Source organism: Thamnophis sirtalis, unplaced genomic scaffold, assembly GCF_051295495.1.
Source record: "Thamnophis sirtalis isolate CommonGarterSnake01/CBP01778 unplaced genomic scaffold, rThaSir2_p1.2 scaffold_13, whole genome shotgun sequence".
Taxonomy (NCBI): domain Eukaryota; kingdom Metazoa; phylum Chordata; class Lepidosauria; order Squamata; family Natricidae; genus Thamnophis; species Thamnophis sirtalis.
This window is the reverse complement of record NW_028261393.1, coordinates 35,650,090-35,676,407: the sequence shown is the minus strand read 5'-3', so window position 1 is coordinate 35,676,407 and position 26,318 is coordinate 35,650,090. Positions and strand designations below refer to the sequence as shown.

Sequence of the window (26,318 nt, the reverse complement as noted above, 5' to 3'; positions counted from 1 at the left end):
TTACAAGAGAGGAACAATGGGGAATGCACTGGTTTGCCAAATGCACTCGGGCTACCAGTGCCCTCACATTCCTTTTGGTGTGCATTCTGCACAGTGACCTCCTCACTTTCATGTAATCCTTCCTCTTCACTGAGCGTCTTCCCTCCTTCTAGCACCAGGGTAAGCATTCCAAAGGGTGTGGTCGTTGAGAAAAGGAAAATACAGTTGCAGTCACAGGATTTCCCACTTAGTGACTGGTTAGCGAGAGTTACTGGTCCCAATTATGGTTGCTAAATGAGGATTACCTGCATTTGAATGACCAGTGCATTGATCTAATGATCAATCCTACAGTAAAAAATTAAAACATTCTTCTGTTTACTGGATGTTTATTTATATACCTAAAGATTTAGTTGCTTAATCTGTACAGCCTATAAAACAACTGGAATTCTCTTGCATGTAGATCGTTTACTGCAGAAACATGTTTCTGTATATATTATATATTTACATCAGAATGTTATTTAGTCTTTATAATTTTAAGGCAATTCATATATGTGATCTCTTTAGAAATCTACTAGTCCTATTTAAATTTTGATGTTCTTTGATGTTTAGGACAACAAAAAACAGACACGGATAACAATCTCCTGAGAATTTCATTTAACCTTGCTGCTAAAAAGTATTCCATGTTTTGTGTAATAATTTTATTTCTTTGCGCTAACTCTATATCTTATCCCTCTGTTATCTATCTCCTCCAGGCTTCGACTGAATGTAGTTAGTCCTTGATAAGCAACAGTAAATGGCACCAGAAACTCAATCACTAAATGACATGGTCATAATGCACAACAGCACATGACTGCATCAATTTCTGATGGCAGTTCCAGTCATCAGAAGGTTTCAGTTCCAGTGGTTTAAGGCCAATGTCACATGATCACCATTTGCAACCTCCTGCCAGTTTTACCACTGATTGCTTGTCTGAAACTTGTAATGAAGATTATAAATGGTGATCACGTGATTGTGGGATACTGGGACAGTCTGTGAGTCAATTGCCAAGCACCTGAGTTGCAATCACATGATTGGGGGAGCACTGCTCCCATGAGTCCTAGACATGTCTCCTCATTCAGCAGCATTGGAGCAAATGTTTATTAACCTTTGTATAACTTGCCTGGGACACTCCCAGGCCTTGGGAGCTTCTACCTTCTCTTACCTGTTGGAGTGGTCACTGTGCATTCTGTGTATGGTAGTCGATTTAATCCCTCTTCAACTACCAGTCTGATCTGCAAGAGATCACAACAAAATCAAAGTTCCAATAAAAGTGAGAAACACTTTTATTGTAAGCAAATTTGGCTTCCTGCCTTGCCTAAAATAAGCCTTGCTGGCCACGTGACCATGGAGACATCTTTAGACAGCGCTGGCTCTTCGGCTTTGAAACAGAGATGAGCAATGCCCCCTAGAGTCGGGAACAACTAACATATAATAAGTGCGAGGGGAATCTTTACCTTTACCTTAGCCCTCCACTTACTACCAATTGTTTAAGGACCATTACATAAAACAGCTCAGAAAGGCTGTTTTATGGCCATTAAGGACTTCTGGCCATCATAAAGTATTGCCTCTGCCTCCCCCCCCCACAGTCGCAATCATGTGACTGGATCTTGGACATTTGGCAACTGACTCGCAATTATGATTGGTTGCCAAGTGCCACATGATCACAGGGGTCATTTCCATTGAAACCGATGGAATGGTGTTTGATCGTTTTAACCCAGGAAAGTAAAGCCAAAAGGTCTTAAAACTAAAACTATGACTGAGTTTACGAGGCATGCCCAGTCTGGCCCTTTGCACAGAAAAAGTAGGAAAGACGCACTATATTTTTGCTTTTGGAATTGAGGGTGGCTTACACAGCTGTGGGAAAGTAAGGCCAGCTCTTCATTCTCTATCCCCCCCCCCTTCTTCTTTCACCAGGAAGCCGGCTGCAGTCCTCCAGCCGCACCCAGGAAATTGGGGAAAGGAGCATTTTAAGACACTGCAGCTGAGTGGCTGCCTTTAACTTTTTCTTCCTGGTAAATGGCCAGGTGGAGCCGCCTCGTAGAAGGAAGAAAACAGGGAAAGCCAATTGGTATGGGGCAGGGCAGGGCAATGAGGGCTGGAGCTTCCCAGGCATTCCCCACTCTTTGAGTCTCCTGGCCTTTGGAGTCAGCTGTAGCCAGCTGCTTTGCACCCTGCTGTGAAGGTTTCCCATATGTTTGGCCCTGGTGGGGTGGTTGCTTCATGTGGCACCACTGGAACCTCCCTGGCATTTAAGGGCATAGATGGGTGGAGGGGGGGGAGATAGGCAGGTAAGAGGAGTTGTGGCCAGTTCTAAGTGTGAGTGGGCTGCTGAACACCTGAGCTTTGATCAGACCACAGAGGGTCTGCAACAGCTGTAACTTTGGGTACAGGTCACAAGTCCCTTCGTTCAGCACCCTTGTAATGTCAGTCGTTGAATGGTCATAAACCGAGGCCTAACTGCATAGGACAGCCACAATGGTGGATAAACAGAAGATCTTGGAGGACTCTCTGCTTATCTATTGGCATTACTGCTGAACCAATACAAACAACAGAATTTAGTTATTCTATTCTTTGATTTAAAATATTTCTAAAGGCAATAAAACAAGATTTCCAAGACATGTTTGAATGATGACTTTTAGCACTTTCAATTATATACATACAGGGAACTATCTCCATGAATCAACTAGTGCTATTTATCAAATGGAGGAAAATATACAGATTCCATGTAAATAGGTATTTCCAAGAAAACTAGTATTGGAAAATACAGTAATAACTGTCCAATAGTTTAAGACTGGTTATATTAAGTAAAAATACCAACTGATTCAGAATCCGTTATGTAATCCTGAATATATAGCCTAAAGATTTATGTTTGAATTTTTATGTGGAAATATTTTACTTGGTAAAACAAGCAAATATATCTTTCTGCTGGGGAAAAAATTCTATTTTTAAAAAATAGTATTTAAGTTTCAATTCTAATGTTACATTAAGAACTCTCACTGAACTTTGATGGAATTACAACATGAAAACAAGGAGCAGAGCTGCTCATGTGGAAGGGCCCTGGGTTGGAGGTTGGCAAGCCCACGTACGGGACCCAAGTGCTGCTGTGTGGCGAGGTGAGTTCCCCTCATTCAGTCCAGCTCCTTGATGGGGACATCAAAGGAGCCCCCACGGGTGTCCCCTGGGCAACAGTGATTTCACCAGCTAATACTTTCAACCCGGAAGCACCCTAAGCCATACCTCTGACATAAATGGGAAACGGGACAATATGAAAGCACAATGTAACTAGACTATTAATGTTAATGACTGATTTTTATTATGGTAATAATACTGTCGTTAATGAACATGACATAGTGCATGAATAATATGGCTTACCAAACGATCAGCAGAAAATACGAAGTCACCTCTACTGGCTGTCCTGAACAAAAAAGCAGCAAGAAATCAGTTTTATTAGGGATTCAACTTTGGTTTGAATCACTTTGTTAGTTATCTCAGAATATTGAGTATAATTAAATGTGACACAAGCAACATGCATTCATTTTATCTATTATTTTATGAGAGAATGTCTAGACTTTATATTTACATCCGAGATCATCACCAAGGCCCATCAACATTAATCATTATAGCAGCCGCCAATACAGCCAGAGAAAAACGCCACCAGAAAGATCTACTGAAGCCACCCTGCTGTGGAATCCGTGGGACTTTTTGTTTATTTCTTTGGGTGACAATAAGGAGACAGGATTATCTGTAAGCACATGAGCAAAACTCTACATTTATGTTAAGCCCCATCAAAAAGCTCAAAAATGAGCAGCATAGTAAGTTTAAGAAAGAAAACAAAATGGATCTTGCATTTCTCAGAGCTCAGAAACATTTTATACCCCTGCATTTTATTGAAATTAGCTTCTTTTAGTGCTTCTAGTCAGATTTAAAAGAACCTGACAAAAACATGTTATCATTTATCTTTTTAAAGCCTTTATTCATTATTTTAAGATATGAAAAAAGTTTGCAACAAACAAGCTGTGGGCCATTCTCAAATAGCAAATCACCTTTACCTGTTACCAGTTGTACATGCAGAATAGAATAGAACAGAACAGAATAGGGGAGTAGAGTGGAAAGTGGCCATAGCAGAGTATTCTTCATTGGCCTAGTATGATTGGACACATACAAGAAATTTGTCTCCAGTGTATAAGCTCTCAGCGTAGATACAAACAACAAGTGATAACTGTAAAGTACAATCTTCATAAGATGCAACACTCAGTGATAGTCTTGGATACTAAATAAGCAATCAACATAAATCATAATATGATACTCATCAAAAACGATCAACATAAATCACAAGATATAACAACAAAGTTATAGTCATAAGAACGTAAGGAAATATGTAATAGAAAAGATGAGAAGGATAGTAGTAATACTGCCCTACTAGGTGGTTTAACATATAGCTAATCTGGTTCCCTATGGAGCAGGCTTTCCCTTGTCTTACATCCTCATAACTCCACAGATTTCAAAGCCTTGTTAACATTCTCAACCTTCGATGAAGTTGCAGCTGTAGGTGGCAATAGCAGCAAGCTCAGACACAGAAAGAACACTGGTCTGACCTGAACGTGTTTTTTCAGGGGAAGAGAGGGAGGGGGTCACGTGTGGGTATTCTCAAAGCCTGATTGGTCCAAAGACTGAGAGCAAACTTTTTTTTTTTCCGTTAAAATGTTTTTATTTTCCATTTTCCATTTTCATACAGTCACATATATACTGTGCATAACCGGGGCCATACAACATTAAACAATAATCACAGCAGTTCCTCTTGTCAGCAATACCCCCAGAAATATAAATAAAATAAAACTCAAACTCAAATAGAAACCCAATATACCTCTTCCGCTCTCCACACACCTCTTTCTTCCGCCCCCCTCCAACTTACTATCTTCCCTCCACCATTCCCCTCTACCCTACTTCCCCTCCCCCTCTACCACTCCTCTCTCCCAGTCCACTCCCTCCCTTCCTTCCCACCCTCCCTCCCATCCTCTCTCCCGCCCTCTCTCCCCCTCTTCCTTCTATCCCACTCCTCCTCCCCCTGGTGTATTTCTACTATATGTCAATGTATTCAGCTTATCCTATTTTTATGGAGAAATTAAAGAGAAACAGTATACATGTGAAATCGCATTACACTGAAATCTAACTCATAGTATATGTCCCCCCCTCCCCTACCCTCCCCCCTAACACCCCACCTCCCTCCCCCCCCGACTTTCCAGAGCCCGTACACGGTATAGATTTTTAACAAACACAGTCTAAAATATATTGAGACAAAAGAAATAAAAAAAGAGATTAATAACATCTCTATGTTCATCTTAGCTTCTTCCTGTTACACTAACTTTGAACAGTTTAACTCATTCCTGATCCTAAGCGTAGACTATCTGGAATTTCTTAATCCCGTATTTGTTTTGTATATAGTCAATCCATTTTTTCCAGTCTCGTTTATATCTCTCATTTGAATGATCTTTAAGATATGCCGATATTTTAGCCATCTCGGCTAAGTTTGTAACTTTCAATGTCCATTCTTGAGTTGTAGGCAAGTCTTCCTTCTTCCAGTATTGCGCCACCAACAGTCTTGCTGCCGTTATTAGGTACAGAACCAAGTTAGTCTCTACCACTGTAAAGTCAGTACATATACCTAGTAAAAATAACTGAGGAGTAAACTTTATCCTTCTTTTAAAGATATTTTGCATAATCAACCATATTTTTATCCAAAATGCCTTAAACTTTTGACAGGTCCACCATATATGAAAATATGTAGCATCGAGAGAACCACACCTCCAACATTTAGGCTGTACATTCGGATACATAGAAGCCAGCTTTTTAGGATCTAAATGCCATCTATAGAACATCTTATAAAAATTTTCTCTCAGGTTTTGAGCTTGTGTAAATTTCACATTTCTTACCCAAATTCTTTCCCATGTATCCAACATTATTGGTTCTTCAATATTTTGAGCCCACTTTATCATACTATCTTTGACTAATTCTGTTTCCAAATCCATCTGTATTAGTACATTATATATCATCTTTATATGCATTAAGCTTTGATCTCTTATTTGTTTAAACAAATTATCCTCAACTTGGATAAAACCAATTTTTTGATCTATTTTCCACCTGGCCTGTAATTGCCCATACTGGAACCATGTTTGAACTACCTTCTCCTCTTTTAATACCTCTAAAGATTTTAGTTGTAGAACCCCCCTTTCCAAAATGAGAAGCTGTCTGTAGGTAGTTCTATCCTGTTTTTGTGCTGTATTCATATTTTCAATCGCATGTCTAGGAATTGCCCACATGGGTATCTTGTCATTTAATTTATATTGGTATTTTTTCCAGACCCGCAGTAAAGCATTTCTTAAAATATGACTTTTAAAATTCTTATCCAATTTTTTGTTGAATAACAGATAAGCATGCCAACCATATACCAGATCATGTCCCTCAATATTCAGTATTCTATCATTAGTTAAATGAGTCCAATTACTAATTACAGATAGCGCCACTGCATCGTAATATAGTTTTAGATTAGGTGTTTTCAAGCCTCCTCTCTCGCGTACATCTTGCATTATTTTCATCTTTACCCTCGGCTTCATTCCTGCCCATACAAATTTGTTGATACCCTTCTGCCATTCTAAAAGTTTCACATCTTTTTTAAGTATAGGTAACATTTGGAAGAGAAATAAAAATTTTGGTAGGATGTTCATTTTCACTGCCGCTATCCTACCCAACAAAGATAAGTGCAATTTCTCCCATTTTTTCATCTCTATCTGTATACTATGCCAAAGTGGTTCATAATTATGTTGTATAATTTCCCATTTGAGGTTAAAATATTAACCCCAAGCTATTTGACTTTTTTAACTACCTCGCATCCTAGCATCCCTCCTAGTTCTTCCTTTTGTTTAGTATTCAAATTTATAGCTAATATTTTTGTTTTTCCTAAATTTATTTTAAAACCAGACACTTGACCATATTGATTAATCGTATTCATTAAAACCATACTGGATTCCTGCGGTTGTTCCAATATTATGACCAAATCATCCACAAAAGCGCAGACTGCGGACTCTGTATTCTTGCTGCCTAATCTTGATCCCTTTTAGACCATCCAGGCCCCGTATTTTATTCAACAATACTTCCAAAGTTATAATAAACAATAGTGGGGACAAAGGACAGCCCTGTCTTGTACCTTTTCCAATTTGAAAAGAGTCTGTTAAACTTCCATTGACTATGATTTGTGCTGTTGAGAGCAAACTTCTTAAATACTCCTCCCTTCCTTTCCTGCCCAGTTTCCTCGAAGGTGAACCATGGTACTGAAAACAAATGCAACAAACAAAACCCCCGGGAACCTCCCGGCCCTCCCCTTGGCCTCAATACCCCAACAAGGGCGGGTCATGACCCCTTTCTCTCTTCCCCTGAAAAGATACATTCAGGTAAGACCAATGTTCTTTTTCCAGTGGAAGAGAGGGAGGGGTCACATGTGGGACATATCCAAGCTTAGTCCTAGGGAGGGAAAACACAACTATGGCCCAAGGGGAGTATCAGCTGCCACCCTCTGTAGGACCCTCCGACCAAAAGAAGCGTCCACCGAGGCGGACACATCCAGGCTATAGTGCCGGATGAAGGGAAGCCCAAGTAGCTGCTCAACAAATGTCCTCGAAGGGTGCCCTAGTGGCCCACGCCGCCGTGGTCGCGGCACTCCTAGTGGAGTGGGCCATTATACCTGACGGAACCGAATGACCCATCGCCTCATAAGCTCCCATGATGGCTTGTGGCAGCCAACGGCCAATAGTAACTGAAGACACCCTGGCCCCCAATGTCCCAGGCTGGAAGGAGATAAACAAAGCCTCCGACCTGCGAATTCCCGCAGTCCGCCTGAGATAAATGCACAACGTGCGATGAACGTCCAAACGATGCCAGTCTCTCCCTATCACTAGAAGGACCCAGACAAAAGTCAGGCAGGATGATCTCCTGTGCCCGATGAAAAGGGGTGTTCACCTTGGGGAGGAAGGTAGGATCGAGGCGAAGAACTACCCTATCCTGGTGAAAACGGCAAAGGCATCCGGCTCCGATATACGTTGGGCCGAGGTAATAGCTACCAGAAAGACTGCCTTAAGGGACAAGAATCTCAGATGAACAGACCGGAGAGGTTCGAACGGAGGCCCTGTCAAAGCCCTGAGAACCAGGGGCAGGTCCCAAGTAGGGAACCTGTGAATAAGGGGCGGCCTGAGATTGGCCGCTCCCTTAAGAAAATGCTTGATCAGGGGAACGTGAGAAAGGGAGGAAGACCCCACTCCTCCCAAGACCAAAGACAGCACCGCCACCTGCTGGCGCAGAGTGTTATGTGACAGTCCATCGTCTAGACCCTTCTGTAGAAAGTCCAGGACATGAGGGATTGTGGCCCTGGCAGGAGAAATGCCAAGTAGGGAGCACCACCTAACGAAGGCAGCCCAGGTGGAGTTGTAAATCCGGGTTGTTGACAGGCGCCTAGAAGCCTCGATGGTGCGTATGACCCCGGAGGACAGGTTAGCCTTCCTCAGGAGTTGCCGTTCAAGAGCCAGGCGGTCAGATGGAGCCACTGGGGCTTCGGGTGAATCTAGACCCCCTGGCGCAAGACCACCTCCTCCTGCGGAATCCTCCATGGAGGAGCCACTGACAGCTGGACTAGATCCGAGAACCAGGGCCTCCTGGGCCAATAAGGGGCCACAACGATGACCAGCACCTCTCCACTACCACCTTCCTGAGGGTCCCCGGGCCGAGGGGGAATCGGGGGAAAGGCATAGAAAAGGTCCTGAGGCCACCTGCTCCGGAGGGCGTCCGTGCCCTCTGCCAACCAGTTCTGAAACCGGGTGAAGAATCGTGGCAGTCGCGAATTCGCCGGAGTGGCGAAGAGGTCCACCAGAGGGGTGCCAAACCTCCGACAGATCTCCTGAAACAAGGACGGGTGGAGCTGCCACTTGCCATTGTCCAGGGTCGCCCAATTCAGCCAGTCCGCCTGGTGGTTGGACAGACCGGAGATATGCTCCGACACCAAGGACAATAGGTGTCGCTCTGCCCAGGCGCCGATCCTCAGGGCCTCTAACCAGAGAGCCCGAGAGTGAGTCTCCCCTTGCCGATTTATGTGGGCCTTGGTGGCCACACTGTCCGTCAGGAGAAGCACGTGATGGCTCTCCACAGAGGTCCGGAAGTGTTGCAGAGCTAGGTGCACTGCCTTCAGCTCCAACCAATTTATATTGTGCTAGAGATCTGAGGTCGTCCACCTGCCCTGGGCCAAGCGAGAGCCCAACCGGGCCCCCCAACCAAACAGACTCGTGTCCGTGGTCACGGTCACCCTGTCCGGTTCCCAGAAGGAGCAGCCCCGCTGAAGAGCCGGGGAGATCCACCACCTGAGGGAAGCCCGGACCCCCGCAGGGAGGTGGAGAGTCCAAAAAGAGTTGCTCATCCTCCCCCTCTGAAAAGGGATGAGCTCCCACTGAAGGGGCCAGAGGTGGAACCTGGTCCACAGGACTATCCCTATACAAGAAACCATCTTGCCTAATAACTGTGATAATGTGAGGATTGAAACTAACCGACTTCTGTGAATCTTGTCTGCGAGCTGTTGTAGATGTCAGGCCTGCAATTATATTCCTTTTAGAATTTTGGCCTGCCACACTTTCTCTTATTTCATTATGCTGTTTCATTAGTATAGTCAATGGGAGGGGGGAATAGACAGGAGTGAGATTGTGGAATGTATTGTTTTCATTCTTTACTAGAAGCCAAAGTCATCCTTTGTCTCCGCACCAGTACACCTAACTGGAAGAAGCTGGGTGTGGATGCCAGCATGGAAGAAGAAGATTGGACCATGTGATGGATTGTGGGTGTGGGGACAAGATCATGAATTTTTAACTGGGTGGAATTCTGATGTTATTTCCAGTATTGGGATTCCATAGCATGATGCCAATATGTCTGTCTTATTAAATTGGAACCTTAAGGATAGCTCTGCCTTGGACTCTGATTTAATTCTGCATGATATTTGGAACGCTGATAGTAGACTTGACTGGAGGTCCGGGGACAGAAGGACCACCCCCGACAGTCTATTACTATCCCTAAGTGAAGAATGCGTGTGGATGGGGAGAGATGGCTCTTGGGGAAGTTCACCAAAAACCCCAGAGATTGAAGACTCCGAATGATGAGTCGAAGGTCTGCGACTGCCTGAGGAAGGGACCCCCACCTGGACTAGGACATTGTCCAGGTAGCATTGGAGTCTCACTGGGATGGAGCGCAGATGAGCCACCAATGCCACTAGCACCTTCATAAACGTATGAGGGGCCGAAGCCAACCCGAAGGGAAGAGCCCTGTACTGGTAATGGCGGTGTGTGAAAATCTCAGAAACTTGCGATGAGCTGGGAGAATTGGAATATGAAGATAGGCCTCTGTCAGGTCTACCGATGCTAAGAAGTCCCCCCTCCAGATGCCCTGAAGGATAGACTTGAGGGAGGACATCTTGAAGCGCCTGTACACCAGGAAACAGTTCAGGCGCTTGAGGTCCAGAATTGCCTCCAGCCCCTCGAACTCTTTGGAACCACAAACACATTGGAGTAGTGGCCCTGACCTCGTTCCACATGGGGAACTGCCTTCACCGCCTGAATGTCGAGGTGTTTTATAGCCTGATCCATCAGTCAGCGCCGCTCCAGGCTCCGCAATGGAGGGAACGACCTGAAGAGATTCAGGGGAGTGGAGAGAAACTCCAACCTGAGACCCTGACAAACTGGACCTGACCCAGGGATCTGACGTGATCTCATCCCATTGATCCGCATAGAGGGACAGGCGACCGCCTATGGGACGACTTGGGTTTGAGTCACTTTCTCCTGCGGTAAGGGCGACTGCCGCCACCTCGAAAGGGCTTCTGGGACTGATGCTGGAATCTGTTCTGGTCTTGATAGGACAACTGAAAAAACTGCCTGTTGGACCTGAAAGAGGAGAAATGCTGATGATAGTCAAAGTGAGGAGCCCTATAAGACGGCCTACGATAAGGATGAGCCCAAGTCTCGGGCTTTTTAGCCTTGGACGGGAGAACTTTTTTCTTGTCCTTGTTCTCGACTAGAATGGGGTCGAGAGCCTCCCCAAAAAGTTTGGGACCCTTAAAAGGGGCAGCTGCCAGATTCCACTTGGCCTTGTTATCCATCTGCCAGTTACGAAGCCATAAAAGGTGGCGGGAAGTAATTGAGGAGGCTAAGGCACTGGACGCAAATTTGACTGTGTCCAGAGTCGCATCAGTGGAAAATTGAGAGGCGGCAATAATCTTAGTCAGGTCTTGGTGGAGCCGCTCGTCCTGGATTGAGATGCGATCCGGGAGCTGGCGGAGCCACATGACCGTAGTGCGGTTAAAATACGAGACCGCCGCCACGGACTTTATGGCCCAGGCAGTGGCATCGAAATTTTTCCATAAGATAAGCTCTGCACGCTTATCCTCAGATTTCAACTTATCCGCCGCATCACCGGACACTACTGGGGAAGAAGAGACCAGCGTAGCAACCGGGGTGTCAATAATGGGTAATTGAATGGCCTAGGCAAATGCCTGCTCCACATTGTAGAAGCGACAGTCATTACTCCCAGGGTTAGAAAAATTGGAGGGATGGGTCCACTGGTTGGTTAGGACCTCCATAAATAAAGAAGGGGCTGGAATCTCCTCCTTGTTCGTGTCTGTGTTCAAAAACATGGCCATGTCTGGGTCCCTAGGCGGGGGCACCGTGAGGTCCCCCATACCAATCTTTGTGGTTTTCCTCGTCTTGTTCAGAAGAATCTTGAATGCAGCCAGAGGAAAAAGACCCGAGGAAGAAGGAGGATCGGGAGGGGCCACGTACTCGTCCTCTGAGAATCCCATATCCTGGAGATTCTCCAGGTTCGGTCTCCAGGACCGAACCCTCGCTAACCATGGATGGAGAGGACGTCCCATACTGGTGACGGCCTGGGCTCCCCTGAAGTCTAGATGAGTGGGAACTCCTGTCCCACTGGGCAATGCCCTGTTAGACAGCTGCAGAAATAAGTCTTTTGATACCTTCAGAAAGGCTGTCCAAATCCTCCATGTCCTTATAAGAAGAGCTAAGACCCTGGGGCGCCAACCTGCAAAAAGAATGATGCCCCTTGGATGCCCCCTCCAAGGGGTCCACAGAACTCCCCCTCGCCAATTCTGGAGAGACTGAAGGGGAAGGAGAGGGAGACCCCTCCGCCTGGAATAGCTGCGGGATCTGGCCGGGGAGGCTGAGGGAGAAGGACTGAACCCCCGAGGTGAAGAATGAACAGAAGGGGGCCTGGTTGGTGACCTGGATCTGCTGGTAGAGGCAGGCCCTGCTGACTTGGCCTGCCTCTCAGCCCTGGCGAAGGTCTTCTCCAGGGCCTTGTGCCTTCTGGTCTCCTCCCTCATGGAAGCCCTAGAGGGGCGTTGGGCTGCTGAGGGCCTTGCTGGGGGATCCCCGGGCCTGAACCCCTGCCCCAGGCCCTCTTCCACCCTCATCAGGCCTTCTGCCTGGCCCTGGGGAATTTCCAAGCCCTCCTCCATTGCCCCACTCACGTGTCCTGGACAACATGGAGGAGGAAAGCAGGCCTCTGTAGGCACCACCGGAGCCTGGGCCTTCAATGGCTAGAAAAACGACTTAAGCTGATCACACCTGGCCTAGGCCTCCCAATAAACCGCATGAGCAAGGAAGGCCTCGTGCACGTGGCGGCAGCCAAAATGGCCGCCAGAGCCTCCAAACGGCTGGCATGGGAAAGAGGAGGCTGTACGGAGCTCTGAGGCCGTGCCCAACATCTAGGAAGGATGGGCGTTGCAACACTGGGGGGGGGGGGCGTGGCACACCGGCTCGCAACCCCCCCAAGGTGTTCTCGCTGCGCTGAGAGAGTAAGGTGCAGCGCATGGCAGCCGCCCAAATCAAGCGCCGGCTCTGCAAACAGCTCGTGTGCGCCTCGTGGTGCCAGGCAGCGCTCTCGTGCCGGCCCGCTGTGAAGGAAGCGGCTCTACCAAAGCTGCACTGGAACATAGCACCCCCGCAGTCCCGGGGATAGTGCTAAGGCTCCGGGCCCGCGGAGGGGAGGATAAACACCCCACAGGGCCCCCTTCGACCACCTGAGGCAGAAAAGACTGCCCCCTGGGCTGCAGCTGCAATTTGGAATTTAAGCAAAATTTAAGTGCCCAATTAAGCTGAATACAAGAACAAATTGAATAAAAACAACTTTCCTATCTACTCACAAACTCAAACAGTGCTTGGACCAAGAGACTGAGAGGAAACTGGGCAGGAAAGGAAGGAAGGAGTATTTAAAAAGTTTGCTCTCAGTCTTTGGACCAATCAGGCTTTGAGAATACCCACACGTGACCCCTCCCTCTCTTCCACTGGAAAATATGTTCCTTCATCTCAAATTCAATCTATATTCACAAAGGAGATCTATGCCTTGTCATGTTCAGGGAATCAGGAAGTTTTAAAAGAATGAAAAACAAGAGCAGAAGCTGTGAACTGGGTTGGGAAAAACCAATAATTAACATGTGTTGTCCCCAGTTTCTGATTCTACTTTGAAATCTCCAGGAATCCGAAGAAAACCCAGGTAACTTAAAACAGATAATAGTGTAGGCAAAAATATTTTTCACATTATAAGATGCACCCCCCCCAAAATAAAAGTGGGTGGAAATGTCTGTGCACCTTATAGAGCGAGTGTTTCAGAAGCCCCGCCCACCCACCAGCCTCCCATCCTTTGGCCGTTTTCAGCCTCAGTGCGTCCAGTTTTTGGCCCGTTCCAGGGTTCTGTTCCATGGTGGCAGTGATCAGCAGCAATCCCCATCACCTGGAACAGGCTGAAAATGGGACATGCGGAGCCAAAAATGGGGCGGAACAAGGGGTGAATATTCAGAGGGTTTCCACAGGCAGTTTGAGACCTCCAATCTGCTACATTCAGAATCTAACTAAATCATTCTTCTAACAGAACAATACAATAGTAAAATTTTCCCCATCTATTATAATCAGTTCCAAAGAGTTGGAGTATTCTCTGGAAGGCCAAGAATTACAGTGGGAGAAAAATCTCATTGCACAATTATTTTGTCTCATTATTCTAAGCTTTTTCTTTTCAGCAGCATAGTGGTAGCAGAAATTCTAATTATGAAGGATTGCCCCCAGAAAAACTAGAGATTACAGATCTCAAAGAATGAGATGTTTTTGTGGGAAATCAAGGATGGTTTTCAAAATAAGGTGCTTTACACAGAAAGCATCAACTTTAGTACACCATAAACCTCTAACAAAGGTTAACAATCAGATGTATAAGAGCTTAAATACCGGGATGCTTTTTTTGTAACAAATTGTTTCAACCCTGCTTCTTATGCTGGCCAGCTGGCTTCATGTGGCTTTTAAAATGATCCTATATGTCAAAAGCTGGGGAATTCAGATGATCCAGGCAGTTCAAATGAGTATAAAGATTTATTGCAAGCTTAAGCTCTCTACAAGAGTCTGAACTACTAAGAGTTGCGGGAAATTAGTGGTAGATAAGAAAGGCATTCAAGGTGGGCTGGGTTTAGATCTCTTGCGGGCGCAGGGACTCGTGGCATATGATGCGTTTGACCCCCTCATGCATGGATTGCCCAAGAGGATCATTTCAGACCGTGGAGTCCAATTCACAGCCAAGTTCTGGAGCCAGGTCCTGAGATCCATGGAGTCCACACAAGAACTGAGTTCAGAGGTTCATCCCAACATGAACTGTGCAGTGGAGAGAGCCAATGCATTGGTGGAACAATACATCCAGTGTTTTGTGGATTATCAGCAAGACAACTGGTCAGACTTGCTACCCTTCGCCGAAGTGGCGTACAACAATGCAAGCCACTGCAGCACTGGATTTACTCCTTTCCAGATTACCAGTGGCATGGAATTTGCTCCCATGCCTGAGCTGCCTAAAGAACCTCCCTCCTCCATGTCTTTGAATGACTGGATGGACATGCTAAAGAAAGGTTGGGAGAATATGAAGAAGGCTCTAGCAGATGCAGCAGAAGCCTACCAGAAGCAAGCTGAGAATCATTGCTCGCTCCAGTACCCCTTTCATGTGGGGAACAAAGTTTTTGTGTCTACCAAGTACTTAAGATTAGGAATGCCTAGCAAGGAATTTGGTCCAAATTTTCTAGGTCCATTCCCGATAGTGAAGATAGTTAGCCCATTTACAGTTCAGCTCAGTCTACCCAGAAGTCTAGGGAAATTTGGCCCGGAATTTCATTGTAGCTTGTTGAAACCAGTAAATAGGTCTAGCATAAGAGCATCCACCCAAGCTTTCTCTCCTCCTTTAGAGGTAGAAGGGGAAACACCATCTATAGTGATAGGAAGGGAACCACAATCTGAGGTGGAAAAGATTGTAGACTCTAGGTTGAATAGGGGTCGCTTGCAGTATTTAGTGCAATGGAAGGGTTACCCTTTGTCTGAAGCCACTTGGGTGAAAAGCTGGAACTTAAAAGTGGAAAAGTTAGTAGAACAATTCCACGAGAAGTGTCCCGATAAGCCAAAGGGTCCCCTAGGGGTGGAAGTAGGTGGTTAATATTTTATATGTTAACTTCTACGTTGTTCTCTTTTCAGGAAACGTTTTTCTTCTGAGGAGGGGCCGGTACCAATTGGAATTCCTTCCATCCATGACCTGGGATTAAGACCCATCCCGAGGGTGCCTGATTCACAGGTTGCAGTTCACCCAATGATGGCTGGTTAGGGGGTTTTATTTGCCAAAGGCCTCTCTGCTGGCTTGGAGGATTTCTGGCCCAAGGGCCCCTCTGCTGGCTTGGGGGACTTTCCCATGTTGATGGTCCTGGAGGTGCCCACTGGCATCTTAACTATCCACACTCTGGGAAGAAAATCCCATTTAGTGATGGCTGGTAAATGGAGGATGTTTGCCAAATCCCTTCTTGCTGGCTGGGTTGAAAATCCCATTTTGCTAGGGATTCTGTCTTCAACTCAGTTGCAGAGCATTGGCTCATTTGGAAGGAGTCAAAATCTCCACTCCAGGGTTTTTCCCAAGCCTTGGCTGGGGGGAAGGAGGGGTAGAATGCACTCACATTTAGTTGTCCGGAATGGTCCGGGATCTTCATCGGAGCTGAATGCATGAGGGTGGCTGGAATCTCCATTCATCAGATCTGCGTTGAGATTAACTTCCTCCATACCACTTCTTTGTATCCCCCACAGGCTGGGCTTCTTGCTTCTTGCCAACGGCAATAAATTTTTAAAAGCGAAACTGCTTTTTCCTTTGCAGATATTTGCAGAGGAATGTCTCATCTCAGCTTCTTATCTCAAAAGGCTTTCTCCTAATTGTTCGCTGATGTTTTACGCTGACCGGTATGGTTCAGCATTGGAGAAACAGCAAACCTCACCAGCCCCCCTGTGAGGGAGGGGTGCTGGTGATTTATTTTGAAGGGAGAGTTGGGATGATGTAAGCGTTCCAAATACCATGTAGAATCAAATCAGAATCGAAGGAAAAACTATGCTTAAAGCTCCAATTTAAGCCTTGTATAAAGCAGGTATGTTGGCACATAGCTATGGGTTTGGAGCCAAGCACTCTGATGCTTTGTGGCCAAGTTGACAGCAAAGGTGGCATTTTGTTGGGCCCCACGAGGAAAGGGACCTAGTTACATCTCTAAACTTAGGAACCGCCTCATCACATTTTTTCACCATCCATTCTGTAGCTAGCCCCTTGGTAACCCCTTCTTCCATTGCTGAGAACCTTTCTCTGTAGGAAGGTTGGGCAAGAACCTTTCGGGGCGTTGCAGAGGAGACTGGAACCGGTGGGGAGGTCAAAATTCTAAAAGGAATATAAATGCAGGCCTGACAACCACCCTGTCTTGGTGGAAGATGCAGAGATCCTCCCTGGTGGACAGTGCTTGCAGTTCGGATATCTGCCTGGCGGAGATGATGGCCACCAGGAAAGCCACCTTAAGAGTCAGGAACTGTTCGTAAAGGCTCAAACGGAGCACCCGTTAGAGCGTCCAATACCCTGTGTAAGTCCCAGGAAGGGTACCTGTGTACCATGGGCGGTTTGAGATTGGAAGTCCCCTTGAGGAATTGCCTGACGATGAGGTGGTGAGTCAAACTCTGGTTCCTGCCACACAGGAGAACTGATGAGAAGGCTGAAACCTGTCTCCTAATTGTGTTAGGAGCTAACCCTCTGTCCAGGCCTGCCTGGAGGAAGTCCAAAACCTGTGGCACCATGGCCTGGATAGGATCGTACCCTCGGGAATTACACCATGAGTCAAAGGCCCGCCACGTAGAGCCATAGATGCGCTCCGTGGAGGGTCTGCGGGCGGCCTGGATAGTCCGTATCACCCTGGGGGAGAAGAGGTCTTTCCTTAGGATACTCCGCTCAATCGCCAAGCGGTCAACTGAAGCCATTGAGGATCTGGGTGCTCCAGCGACCCCTGGCTGAGGGATATCCTCTCCTGGGGGATTCTCCAGGGCCTCTCCACAGACAGAGACTGGAGATCTGCAAACCATGGCCTCTAGGGCCAGTGAGGGGCCAACAGAACCACTTCCGCCCCCTCCTGAAGGATCTTCCATATGGCCGTGGGGATCAGGGATAAGGGAAGAAAGGCATAGAGAAGACCCCTGGGCCAGGGGCTCTGCAGAGCGTCCGTCCCTTCCACCCACCGCTGTTACCAGGAGAAGAACCTCGGAAGCTGGGTGTTGAGGGGAGTGGTGAACAGGTCGACCTCCAGGCGCCCGAAGCACTCGGTCACCTCCTTGAAGATCGCCGGCTGCAACCTCCACTCTGATTTGTCCATCTCGGCCCGGCTGAGCCAGTCGACTCTGGTGTTGTCCACCCCCGCTATGTGCTTTGCCCTCAAAGACCGGAGGTTCCTTTTGGCCCACTGCCCCAGACGTTTGGCCTCCTTCATGAGGGCCCCTAATCTGGTTCCCCCTGCCTGTTTATGTGGGCCTTGGTGGTGATATTGTCTGTGAGGACTAATATGTGATGGCCCCTGACCAAGCACTGGAAATGTAACAGGGCCAGGCAGACCGCCCTGAGCTCCAACCAGTTTATGTTGTGAGTCCCTTCCGCCTGAGTCCATTGTCCTTGCGCCATCTGAGCCAGCAGATGGGCACCCCACCCGCTCAGACTGGTGTCCGTTGTTACCATCATGCGGTCTGGTGTCCAGAAGGCTTCGCCCTTTGTGATCGTTGGGGCCATCCAGCAAGTCAGGGAGTGGGAGACCTCTGTAGGAAGAAGTACCTTGGCCTGTGAGCAGCTCGTGCACCTTCGCTGGAAAGGCAAGAGGAACCATTGGAGGTCTCTGGTGTGGTGGTGAGCCCATGGGACGATGCCAATGGCGGAGACCATGGTACCCAGCTTAGACAGAGTGGCTAAGGACACCTTACGCTTCCTGGCTACCAAGGAGGCTAGCTGCCTAAGCGCTATGTGCCTGTCAGGCGACAGAAAGACCATGCCCATCTGGGTATCTATTCTGGCTCCTAGGTGGACCAGACTAGTAGAGGGGTGGAGGTGACTCTTGGCTAGATTTACCGTAAACCCATGATCCCTCAGGACTGTCATGGTGACGTCTAAATCCCGTAGGGCACCCCTAAAGGAAGATGACTGCAATAACAGGTCATCTAGGAAAGATTGGATGTGCACCGGAGCCTGCCTCAGGTGCACTGCCAGCGCTGCCATTACTTTAGTGAATGCCCTCGGGGCCGAAGACAGCCCAAAGGGGAGGGCCCGGTATTGATAGTGGTGTCCCATGTAGCAAAACCTGAGATACCTGCGGTGTTCCTGGGCAATGGGAATGTGCAGGTAGGCCTCTGTGAGGTTTATGGAGGTGAGAAAGTCTCCCTGCCTAACCCCCCTCCAAGATAGAGTGCAGAGAGTGCATCTTGAACCTCCTATAACGAATGGAATGGTTCCAGAGTTTCAGATCAAGGATCGCTCTCCAGCCCCCCGAGGCCTTGGGGATGACAAAAAGAAAGACCATTGGCTTACCTGAAGGGTTCTTCTCTGTGCACCGCAGGAGAGTCCAAGCAATGGGTTAATTCAGTCTGCTTGCCCTGGACTGAGAAATCTTTTCCCTGGCCACGTCTCCTGGTGTGACTACTTCTCCAGAAAAAATAGACAAGGCTGGACCGTGAGGATGGAACAAGTTGTGCCCAAGAAAGTCAATCCAGTTGACACGGAGGTCACGAATCCCTGGACGGACCCAGGGCGGGTTGGTGCACAGGAAGGACCCTTCAGGTAAGCCAATGGTCTTTCTCCTGTGCATCGCTTGGAGAGTCCAAGCAATGGGACGTACCCAAGTTACTGTCCACCTGGGCGGGCAGAAATAGGGACCTGGGATTCGGTCGCAGGAACAACCGCCTGGGGCACCCTCCTCCCGAAAGACGCCTCAGCCGAGGCAAACACGTCCAGTCTATAATTTTTGACGAAGGCCGATGGTGAAGACCACGTGGCCGCCCTGCAAATCTCTTCAATTGATGCTTGGGTGGCCCAGGCCGCTGAGGTAGCCACGCTCCTTGTAGAGTGGGCGGTGATGTGACAAGGCACCGCTCTGGACTGGCTCTCATAAGCAGAAGCGATGCACACCCTCAACCATCTGCCAACAGTGGACGAGGAGACCTTCTTGCCCAAGGAGCCGGGTAGGAAAGAAACGAATAAAGTTTCAGACTTACGGAAATCTGAAGTTCGATTGAGATAGACCTTTAAGGTCTGCCTAATGTCCAACTTATGCCAGGTGTGCTCCCTTGGATGAGATGGATGCAGGCAAAAATTCGGCAAGATGATTTCTTATGCCCTGTGAAACCAGGTATTGATCTTGAATGAAGGAAGGGTCAAATTGCAAGACAACTCTGTCGGGATGAATGACGCACAGGTCCTGATGGACGGACAGGGCCGCCAACTCTGATATACGATGGACACACGTAGTGGCAATAAAGAAGGCCGTCTTCAATGTAAGGTGTCTGAGAGAAGATGAACAAAGAGGCTCGAAGGGTAGAGAGGTGAGTGCTTGCAACACCACAGACAGCTGCCAGCTAGGATACTGGTGAACAGTGGGAGACCGGAGGTTAGAAGCGCCCTTGAAGAAGCAGTGTACTCTGGGGACCCTGCTGAGGGGTAGGGAGGAATCCCCACACCAGACGGTGGATAAAGCTGCCACTTGGCATCGCGGCGTGCCAAGACCTTTCTCAAGACCCCCTTGCAGGAAGTCCAAAACGCAGGACACAGGCGCAGTGACCGGGTCAAGGAGAGAGTTCTCACACCACCTGGCGAAGGTGGCCCAGGTGGAATTGTGAATCCTCATTGTAGAGGGATGTTGAGCAGCCTGGATGGCATGCACTACCTCCTCCGACAAGGCCTTGGCCCTTAACAGGTCCCCTTCAAGTGCCAGGCGGCCAGCTGGAGCCACTGAGGTTCCAGATGGACAATGGCCCCCTGGCTGAGGGAGACCTGATCCGGAGAAATTCGCCATGGAGGTGACAATGACAGGCTGACCAGGTCGGTGAACCACGATCTCTGGGGCCAGTGGGGGGCCATGAGGATCACCTCCGCCCCCTCCGCTATGATCTTGGAGAGAACCTGCGGAAGGAGAGGGGGTGGGAAAGGTGTATAATAGGCCCTGGGACCAGTTGCAGCGCAGGGCATCCGTTCCCTCTGCCCCTGGAGAGGGGAATCTGGAGAAAAATCTCTTGAGCTGAGTGTTCTCCCTGGTGGCGAAGAGGTCGACTAACGGCGGACTGAACCTGCGGGACAGGTAGTGGAACAGCGCAGGATCCAGTCGCCATTCCACGGGATCTATGGTGGACCTGCTTAGCCAGTCCGCTTGGGTATTGTCCACTCCCGAGATGTGGTCGGAGTGGATGGACTCCAGATGACGTTCTGCCCAACAGCCCAGGGTCTCTGCCTCCACCATCAGTCGCCTGGATCTCGTGCCACCCTGGCGGTTGATGTGCACCTTGGTAGCCACATTGTCCGTCATCAGAAGGACATGACAATGACGGATAGACTGGTGGAAGTGTCGAAGAGCCAATCTCACAGCCCTTAGTTCCAGAAGGTTGATGTTGCAGCATGACTCTGCTGCAGACCACTTGCCTTGGACCACAAGATGACTCATATGTGCTCCCCAGCCGGAGAGGCTAGCGTCTGTGGTGATAACCACCCGGTCGGGATCCTTGAAGAGATGGCCTTTGAGGACAGCCGACGATGTCCACCATTGGAGGGATCTCTTCACCGATGGGGACACAGGAACCAGCATGGTCAAGTTGCTCCTGTTGGCTCTCTGGTGGGGCAGAAAAAGCCACTGCAGGGCCCTGGAACGGAGTCGGGGCCAGGGAACGATCGAAAGGCATGAGATCATTTTCCCCAGCAGCTGCGACAGAAGGACCACTGGAACCTGCCTTGCATGCATCACCTTGTGGGTCATGGACCTTAGGGCATCTAACCTGTCCTGGGATAGGAACACTCTGCATGATACAGTAACTATCACTGCCCCCCAAGTGATTGAGTCTGCTGCTAGGGATAAGGTGACTCTTTTCCAGATTGAGGGAAAAGCCGTGGTTCCTGAGGGTCCACATAGTGATGCGGAGATCCCGCACGGCCTGCTGCCTGGACGACGACTGTATGAGGATGTCGTCCAGATAGCATTGCAGCCATATGGGTCTGCGTCTGAGATTGGCCCCTACTACCGCCAGGACCTTTGTGAAGGTCATGGATGCTGATGACAGGCCGAATGGAAGGGCTTTGTATTGGAAGTGTCGGCCGGCATAGAAAAAGCACAGGACCCTCCTGTGCTGAGGATGAATGGGGATAGGGAGATATGCTTCCTTTAGGTCGATAGATGAGAGGAGGTCTCCCTGGTGGATCCCCGCCAGGATGGACTGGAAGGACTGCATCTTGAACCTCTGGTAGGCAATGTACCTGTTGAGGTTCTTGAGGTCCAAGATGGCCCTCCCCCCCCCCAGTTCTTGGGCGCCAGGAAGAAGATGGAGTAATACCCCCTCCCCTCCTGGTTGGGGGGCACCTGTTCTATTGCATTTATCTCCAGGAGGTGAAGGATCTCCTGGTTCATCCGTTCCCTCTTGAGAGGGCAGGAGGGAGTGGGGCACCTGATGAAGTTCCTGGGGGGAGGAGATAGGAACTCCAGGGAGAGGCCCTCCCTGATAGTCTGGAGGAGACCATCCTCCACGGTCTGAGCCCAATGGGAAGCGAACAGCTGGAGCTGACCCCCAATGGGCAACGAGTTCGGGCAGTCACTTGGACTTGCAGAAGGGCCTGTTAGAGGTGCCACCACAGTTGAACTTGCGAAACCTGAACTGCTGTCTACCCCTGTTCTGAAAGGAGGATCTGTCCTGTGTCCTATCCCCTGACTGGCCGGAAGATCTGTTGGGGGAGTTGAAGGATGAGGATGTGGAAGGTTCTGAGGGACAAAAGGACTGCCTTCTAGGGTAAGGTGCGGACTTACGGTCCTGTTTCTTAGATGTCGAAGGCAGTACCTTCCTCTTATCCTTCGACTCTATGAGGAAGGGATACAGAACCTCCTCAAACAGTTTGGTTCCCTTGAAGGGGGCAGAGGCCAACTTCCATTTATGTTTCTGGTCCGCCTGCCAATGGCGGAGCCAAATCAGACGGCGGGATGTAACATTTGATGCCAAGGCCCTGGATGCAAATTTGGTGGCATTAAGGAAGGCATCCGCCACATACTGGGAAGCCACAATAATCTTGATCACGTCCTGGCGGAAGCGAACGTCCCCCTCCGTGAGTTTGTTCAGGAGTTCATGCAGCCAAATGACGATGGCCCTATTAAAAAAGGAGGCCGAAGAAGACATCTTAATGGCCCAAGCCGCCGCAAGGTGAGTCTTGTGGCAGGCCTTCTCTGCCTTCTTGTCCTCCACCTTGAGGCCCTCCAAGAGGTCCGGGGGGAGGGGGGTATTAGATGTAAGGGCCGTGATGGGAGGATCCACTGCAGAAAGGACCAGGAGGTCCTCCAGAGCGGGCTCCATGGTGTACAATTTCTTGTCCGCTCCACTGGGAGAGGACAAGGTGGTTGGTTGGTTCCACTGGCGCTGGATATAAAAGCAGCTCAGGGACTGGCACCAGTTCCTGCTGAGAAGCCGGAACATTGAACATGGCCATGTTAGGATTGCCGGGATGAACTTAGATGGATTCTGTGCGGGCTTGGGTTTGACCCCAAGCCCTGTAGCTGCCTTGACCTTATGGAAGATAGATTTAAAAAGGCTGGGTTGAAGAGGGCCGAGAAGGCCGGGGCGTCGGGCAGGAGGTCCTCATCCTCCAAGAACTCCTGAACCTTCTGGTCAGGGTCCTCAATGGCAGAGGCCTCACTGACCACAGAAGATTCAAGAGAGGGGTGGTGCGCCCGTTTTGCTGGCCGGTTGCCACTCTGGATGGGTTGAGAGGAACAGAAGGGAGCTCACATTTCTGCATACCATCCGCGATGCCCTTGGCAATGGCCCAGGCGACCACAGCTTGCATGTGAGGAGACAATTCAGGTTTGTGGTTCAAATCTGAGTCTTGGTCAGCAGACTCCTCCTGAGGGGTGAGGACACCCTCGGAAGGGCCAGGTCGTATGGGTTCCTCAGAGACGGGCCCCTGTTCATAGGACCAAGAAGGAGCCAGTGAGGGAGGTCCAACCAAGGATCTGTCAGGAGACAAATCTTGGGATTCCACCTCTTCGGCCAACAAGGCTGCAAGGTCTCCCCTTGGAAGGGGAAGAACAAAGGATTCCCCAGGAGTAGTAGTCTGGGGGGCATTCTTCGGTGCCAGGCACCATGCCCTTTCAAATTGTTTGTCAATACCAATTCCTGACCAAAGTTCTGATTAAAAAAGGTGTTAATTACAGATGGCTCATACCAGAAGGTCTACTATGTACATGGCAAGGACAAAGACACAGGATACAACTGAGAAGGCAAAAGCTTTTTATGCAGAATATTTTAGAGAAAAGGCTGAGAAAACTGGGAAAGATGACTGTGGCACAACTACTGGAGTCACCTACAACTGGGACTGAAAAAATAGAAGGCGCTGTAGGTGGAATTGAGAAAGAAGAAGGTGCAGTGGGGGATGTAAGCTGTAGAGAAAACCGAGAACCCAGATCTACTAGAACTATAAACCCTGTATATAAAGTATAAACATGGAAGAAAGAAAAATGATTACAATTAACATTAATGGACTTAATTCGGTAACTAAAAGAAAGAAAACATTTCATAAATTAGAGAAGTTAAAACTTGACATAATTTGCCTACAAGAAGTACATATCCAAAAAAGATATGAACATCTACTAATTCAACCAAAGCTTGGGAAAATGTTTTCAACACTGGCAAACTGCAAGAAAAGAGGAGTGATCTTCTATATTAAAGGCAATATTCCAGCAAAACTAATTTATGCAGATGAAGAGGGAAGAATTCTGATGGTGGAAATTATGGATACTAAAAAAACACTCCTAATTGGAATTTATGCCCCCAATGAAAAACAAGACAAATTCTATAAAAAATTAGACTATGTTGATATTTGTATAATGGGAGACTTTAAGGGCATCGTGAACCAAAATATGGACTATAAAACACATAAAACAAAAAAGTTAAATAGAAAGTTGCTGCCGAAATCCTTCTTTAGGATGATAGATGAAGTAAATCTAAAAGATATATGGAAAGAAATGTCAAAAAAGAACAATACACTTTTTATTCAAATAGACATTCATCATTTTCTAGAATAGATATGATATGGGCTTCAGCAGAGTTGCGCTGCAATGTACAAGAAATTGAGATTGGAGCAAGCACTTGGGCGGACCACAACCTAATTTCAATTAAATGGAAAGGCCAAAGGGCAAGATCCAGATGGACATTAAATAATACCACATTGAAAGAAAAAGACTTTGTACAAAAAATGGAAAAATAGTTCTTTTCTTTTCTTACGAAATTTTTTTTATTTTTATTTTCATTTTCATACACTCACATGTATACTGTGCATAACCAACACCATACAGCATTGAACAATAATTGCATCAGTTCCTCTTGTCAACAATGCCCCAGAAAATAGAAATCCAATATACCTCTTCCACTCTCCATACACCTCTTTCTTCCACCACCCTCCAACTTTCTATCTTCCCTCCATCATCACCCTCTACCCTACTTCCTCTCCCCCTCTACCACTCCTCTCTCCACATCCACTCCCCCTTCCTCCTCACCTTCCCCCCCTCTCTCCCATCCCTCTCTGCCCACCTTTCTTCTTTCCTACTCCTCCCCTTGGTGTATTTCCACTATATGTCAATATACTTGGCTTATCCTATTTTTAGAGAAAAATTAAAGAAGAACAGTATACATGTGAAGTCACATTACATTAAGATCTAACACATCGTATCTAACCTAATATATATCCCTCCCTTCCCCCCGACCCCCCACCTCCTCCCCCCCGACTTCCCCGAACCCGTATACGGTATAGATTTTTAACAAACACAGTCTAAAATATATTGAGAAAAAAGAAATAAAAAAAATTAGTAACATCCCTACATTGATCTTAGCTTCTTCTTGCTCAGCTAACTTTAAACAATTTAAGTCATTCCTGATCTTAAGCATATGCTATCTGGAATTTCTTAGTTCCGTATTTATTTTGTATATATCAATCCATTTTTTCCAGTCTCGTTTATATCTCTCATTTGAGTGGTCTTTAAGATGCAGATATTTTAGCCATCTCGGCTAAATTTGTAACTTTCAATGTCCATTCTTGAGTTGTACGCAGGTCTTCCTTCTTCCAGTATTGCGCCACCAACAGTCTTGCTGCCGTTATTAAGTACAGCATCAAGTTAGTCTCTACCGCTGTAAAGTCAGTACTTATACCTAGCAAAAATAACTGAGGAGTAAACTTTATCCTTCTTTTAAAGATATTTTGCATAATCCACCATATTTTTATCCAAAATGCCTTAACCTTTTGGCAAGTCCACCATATATGGAAATATGTAGCATCGAGAGAACCACATCTCTAACATTTGGGTTGTAAATTTGGATACATAGAAGCCAGCTTTTTAGGATCTAAATGCCATCTATAGAACATCTTGTAATAATTTTCTCTCAGGTTTTGGGCTTGTGTAAATTTCACATTTCTTACCCAAATTCTTTCCCATGTGTCCAACATTATTGGTTCTTCAATATTTTGAGCCCACTTTATCATACAATCTTTAACTAATTCTGTTTCCGAATCCATCTGTATTAATACATTATATATCCTCTTTTGTTTTAAAACTGTTTTATTTCATTTTCATTTCATTTTATACTATCACTTATATACTGTGCATAATAAAAAAAAAAATTCAATAA

General features: G+C 47.4%; 2 protein-coding genes across 4 annotated transcripts in view; one reads left to right on the top strand and one right to left on the bottom strand.

The window, feature by feature from the left end:
* Positions 1-26,318, bottom strand: part of UPRT (uracil phosphoribosyltransferase homolog) — a 57,186-nt gene that overhangs the window by 4,063 nt on the left and 26,805 nt on the right. For all 3 annotated transcript variants that reach the window (XM_087727551.1, XM_087727550.1, XM_087727549.1), the window contains exons 2-3: positions 3,391-3,433; positions 1,181-1,250 (exon numbers count right to left, since the gene is read on the bottom strand). In XM_087727551.1, the coding sequence (XP_087583677.1) occupies positions 1,181-1,250; positions 3,391-3,433 (113 nt within the window). The remainder of the gene's footprint in view (positions 1-1,180; positions 1,251-3,390; positions 3,434-26,318) is intronic.
* ZDHHC15 (zDHHC palmitoyltransferase 15) overlaps positions 1-26,318 on the top strand; it is a 94,538-nt gene that overhangs the window by 43,689 nt on the left and 24,531 nt on the right. The gene's annotated exons all lie outside the window — the stretch shown is intronic.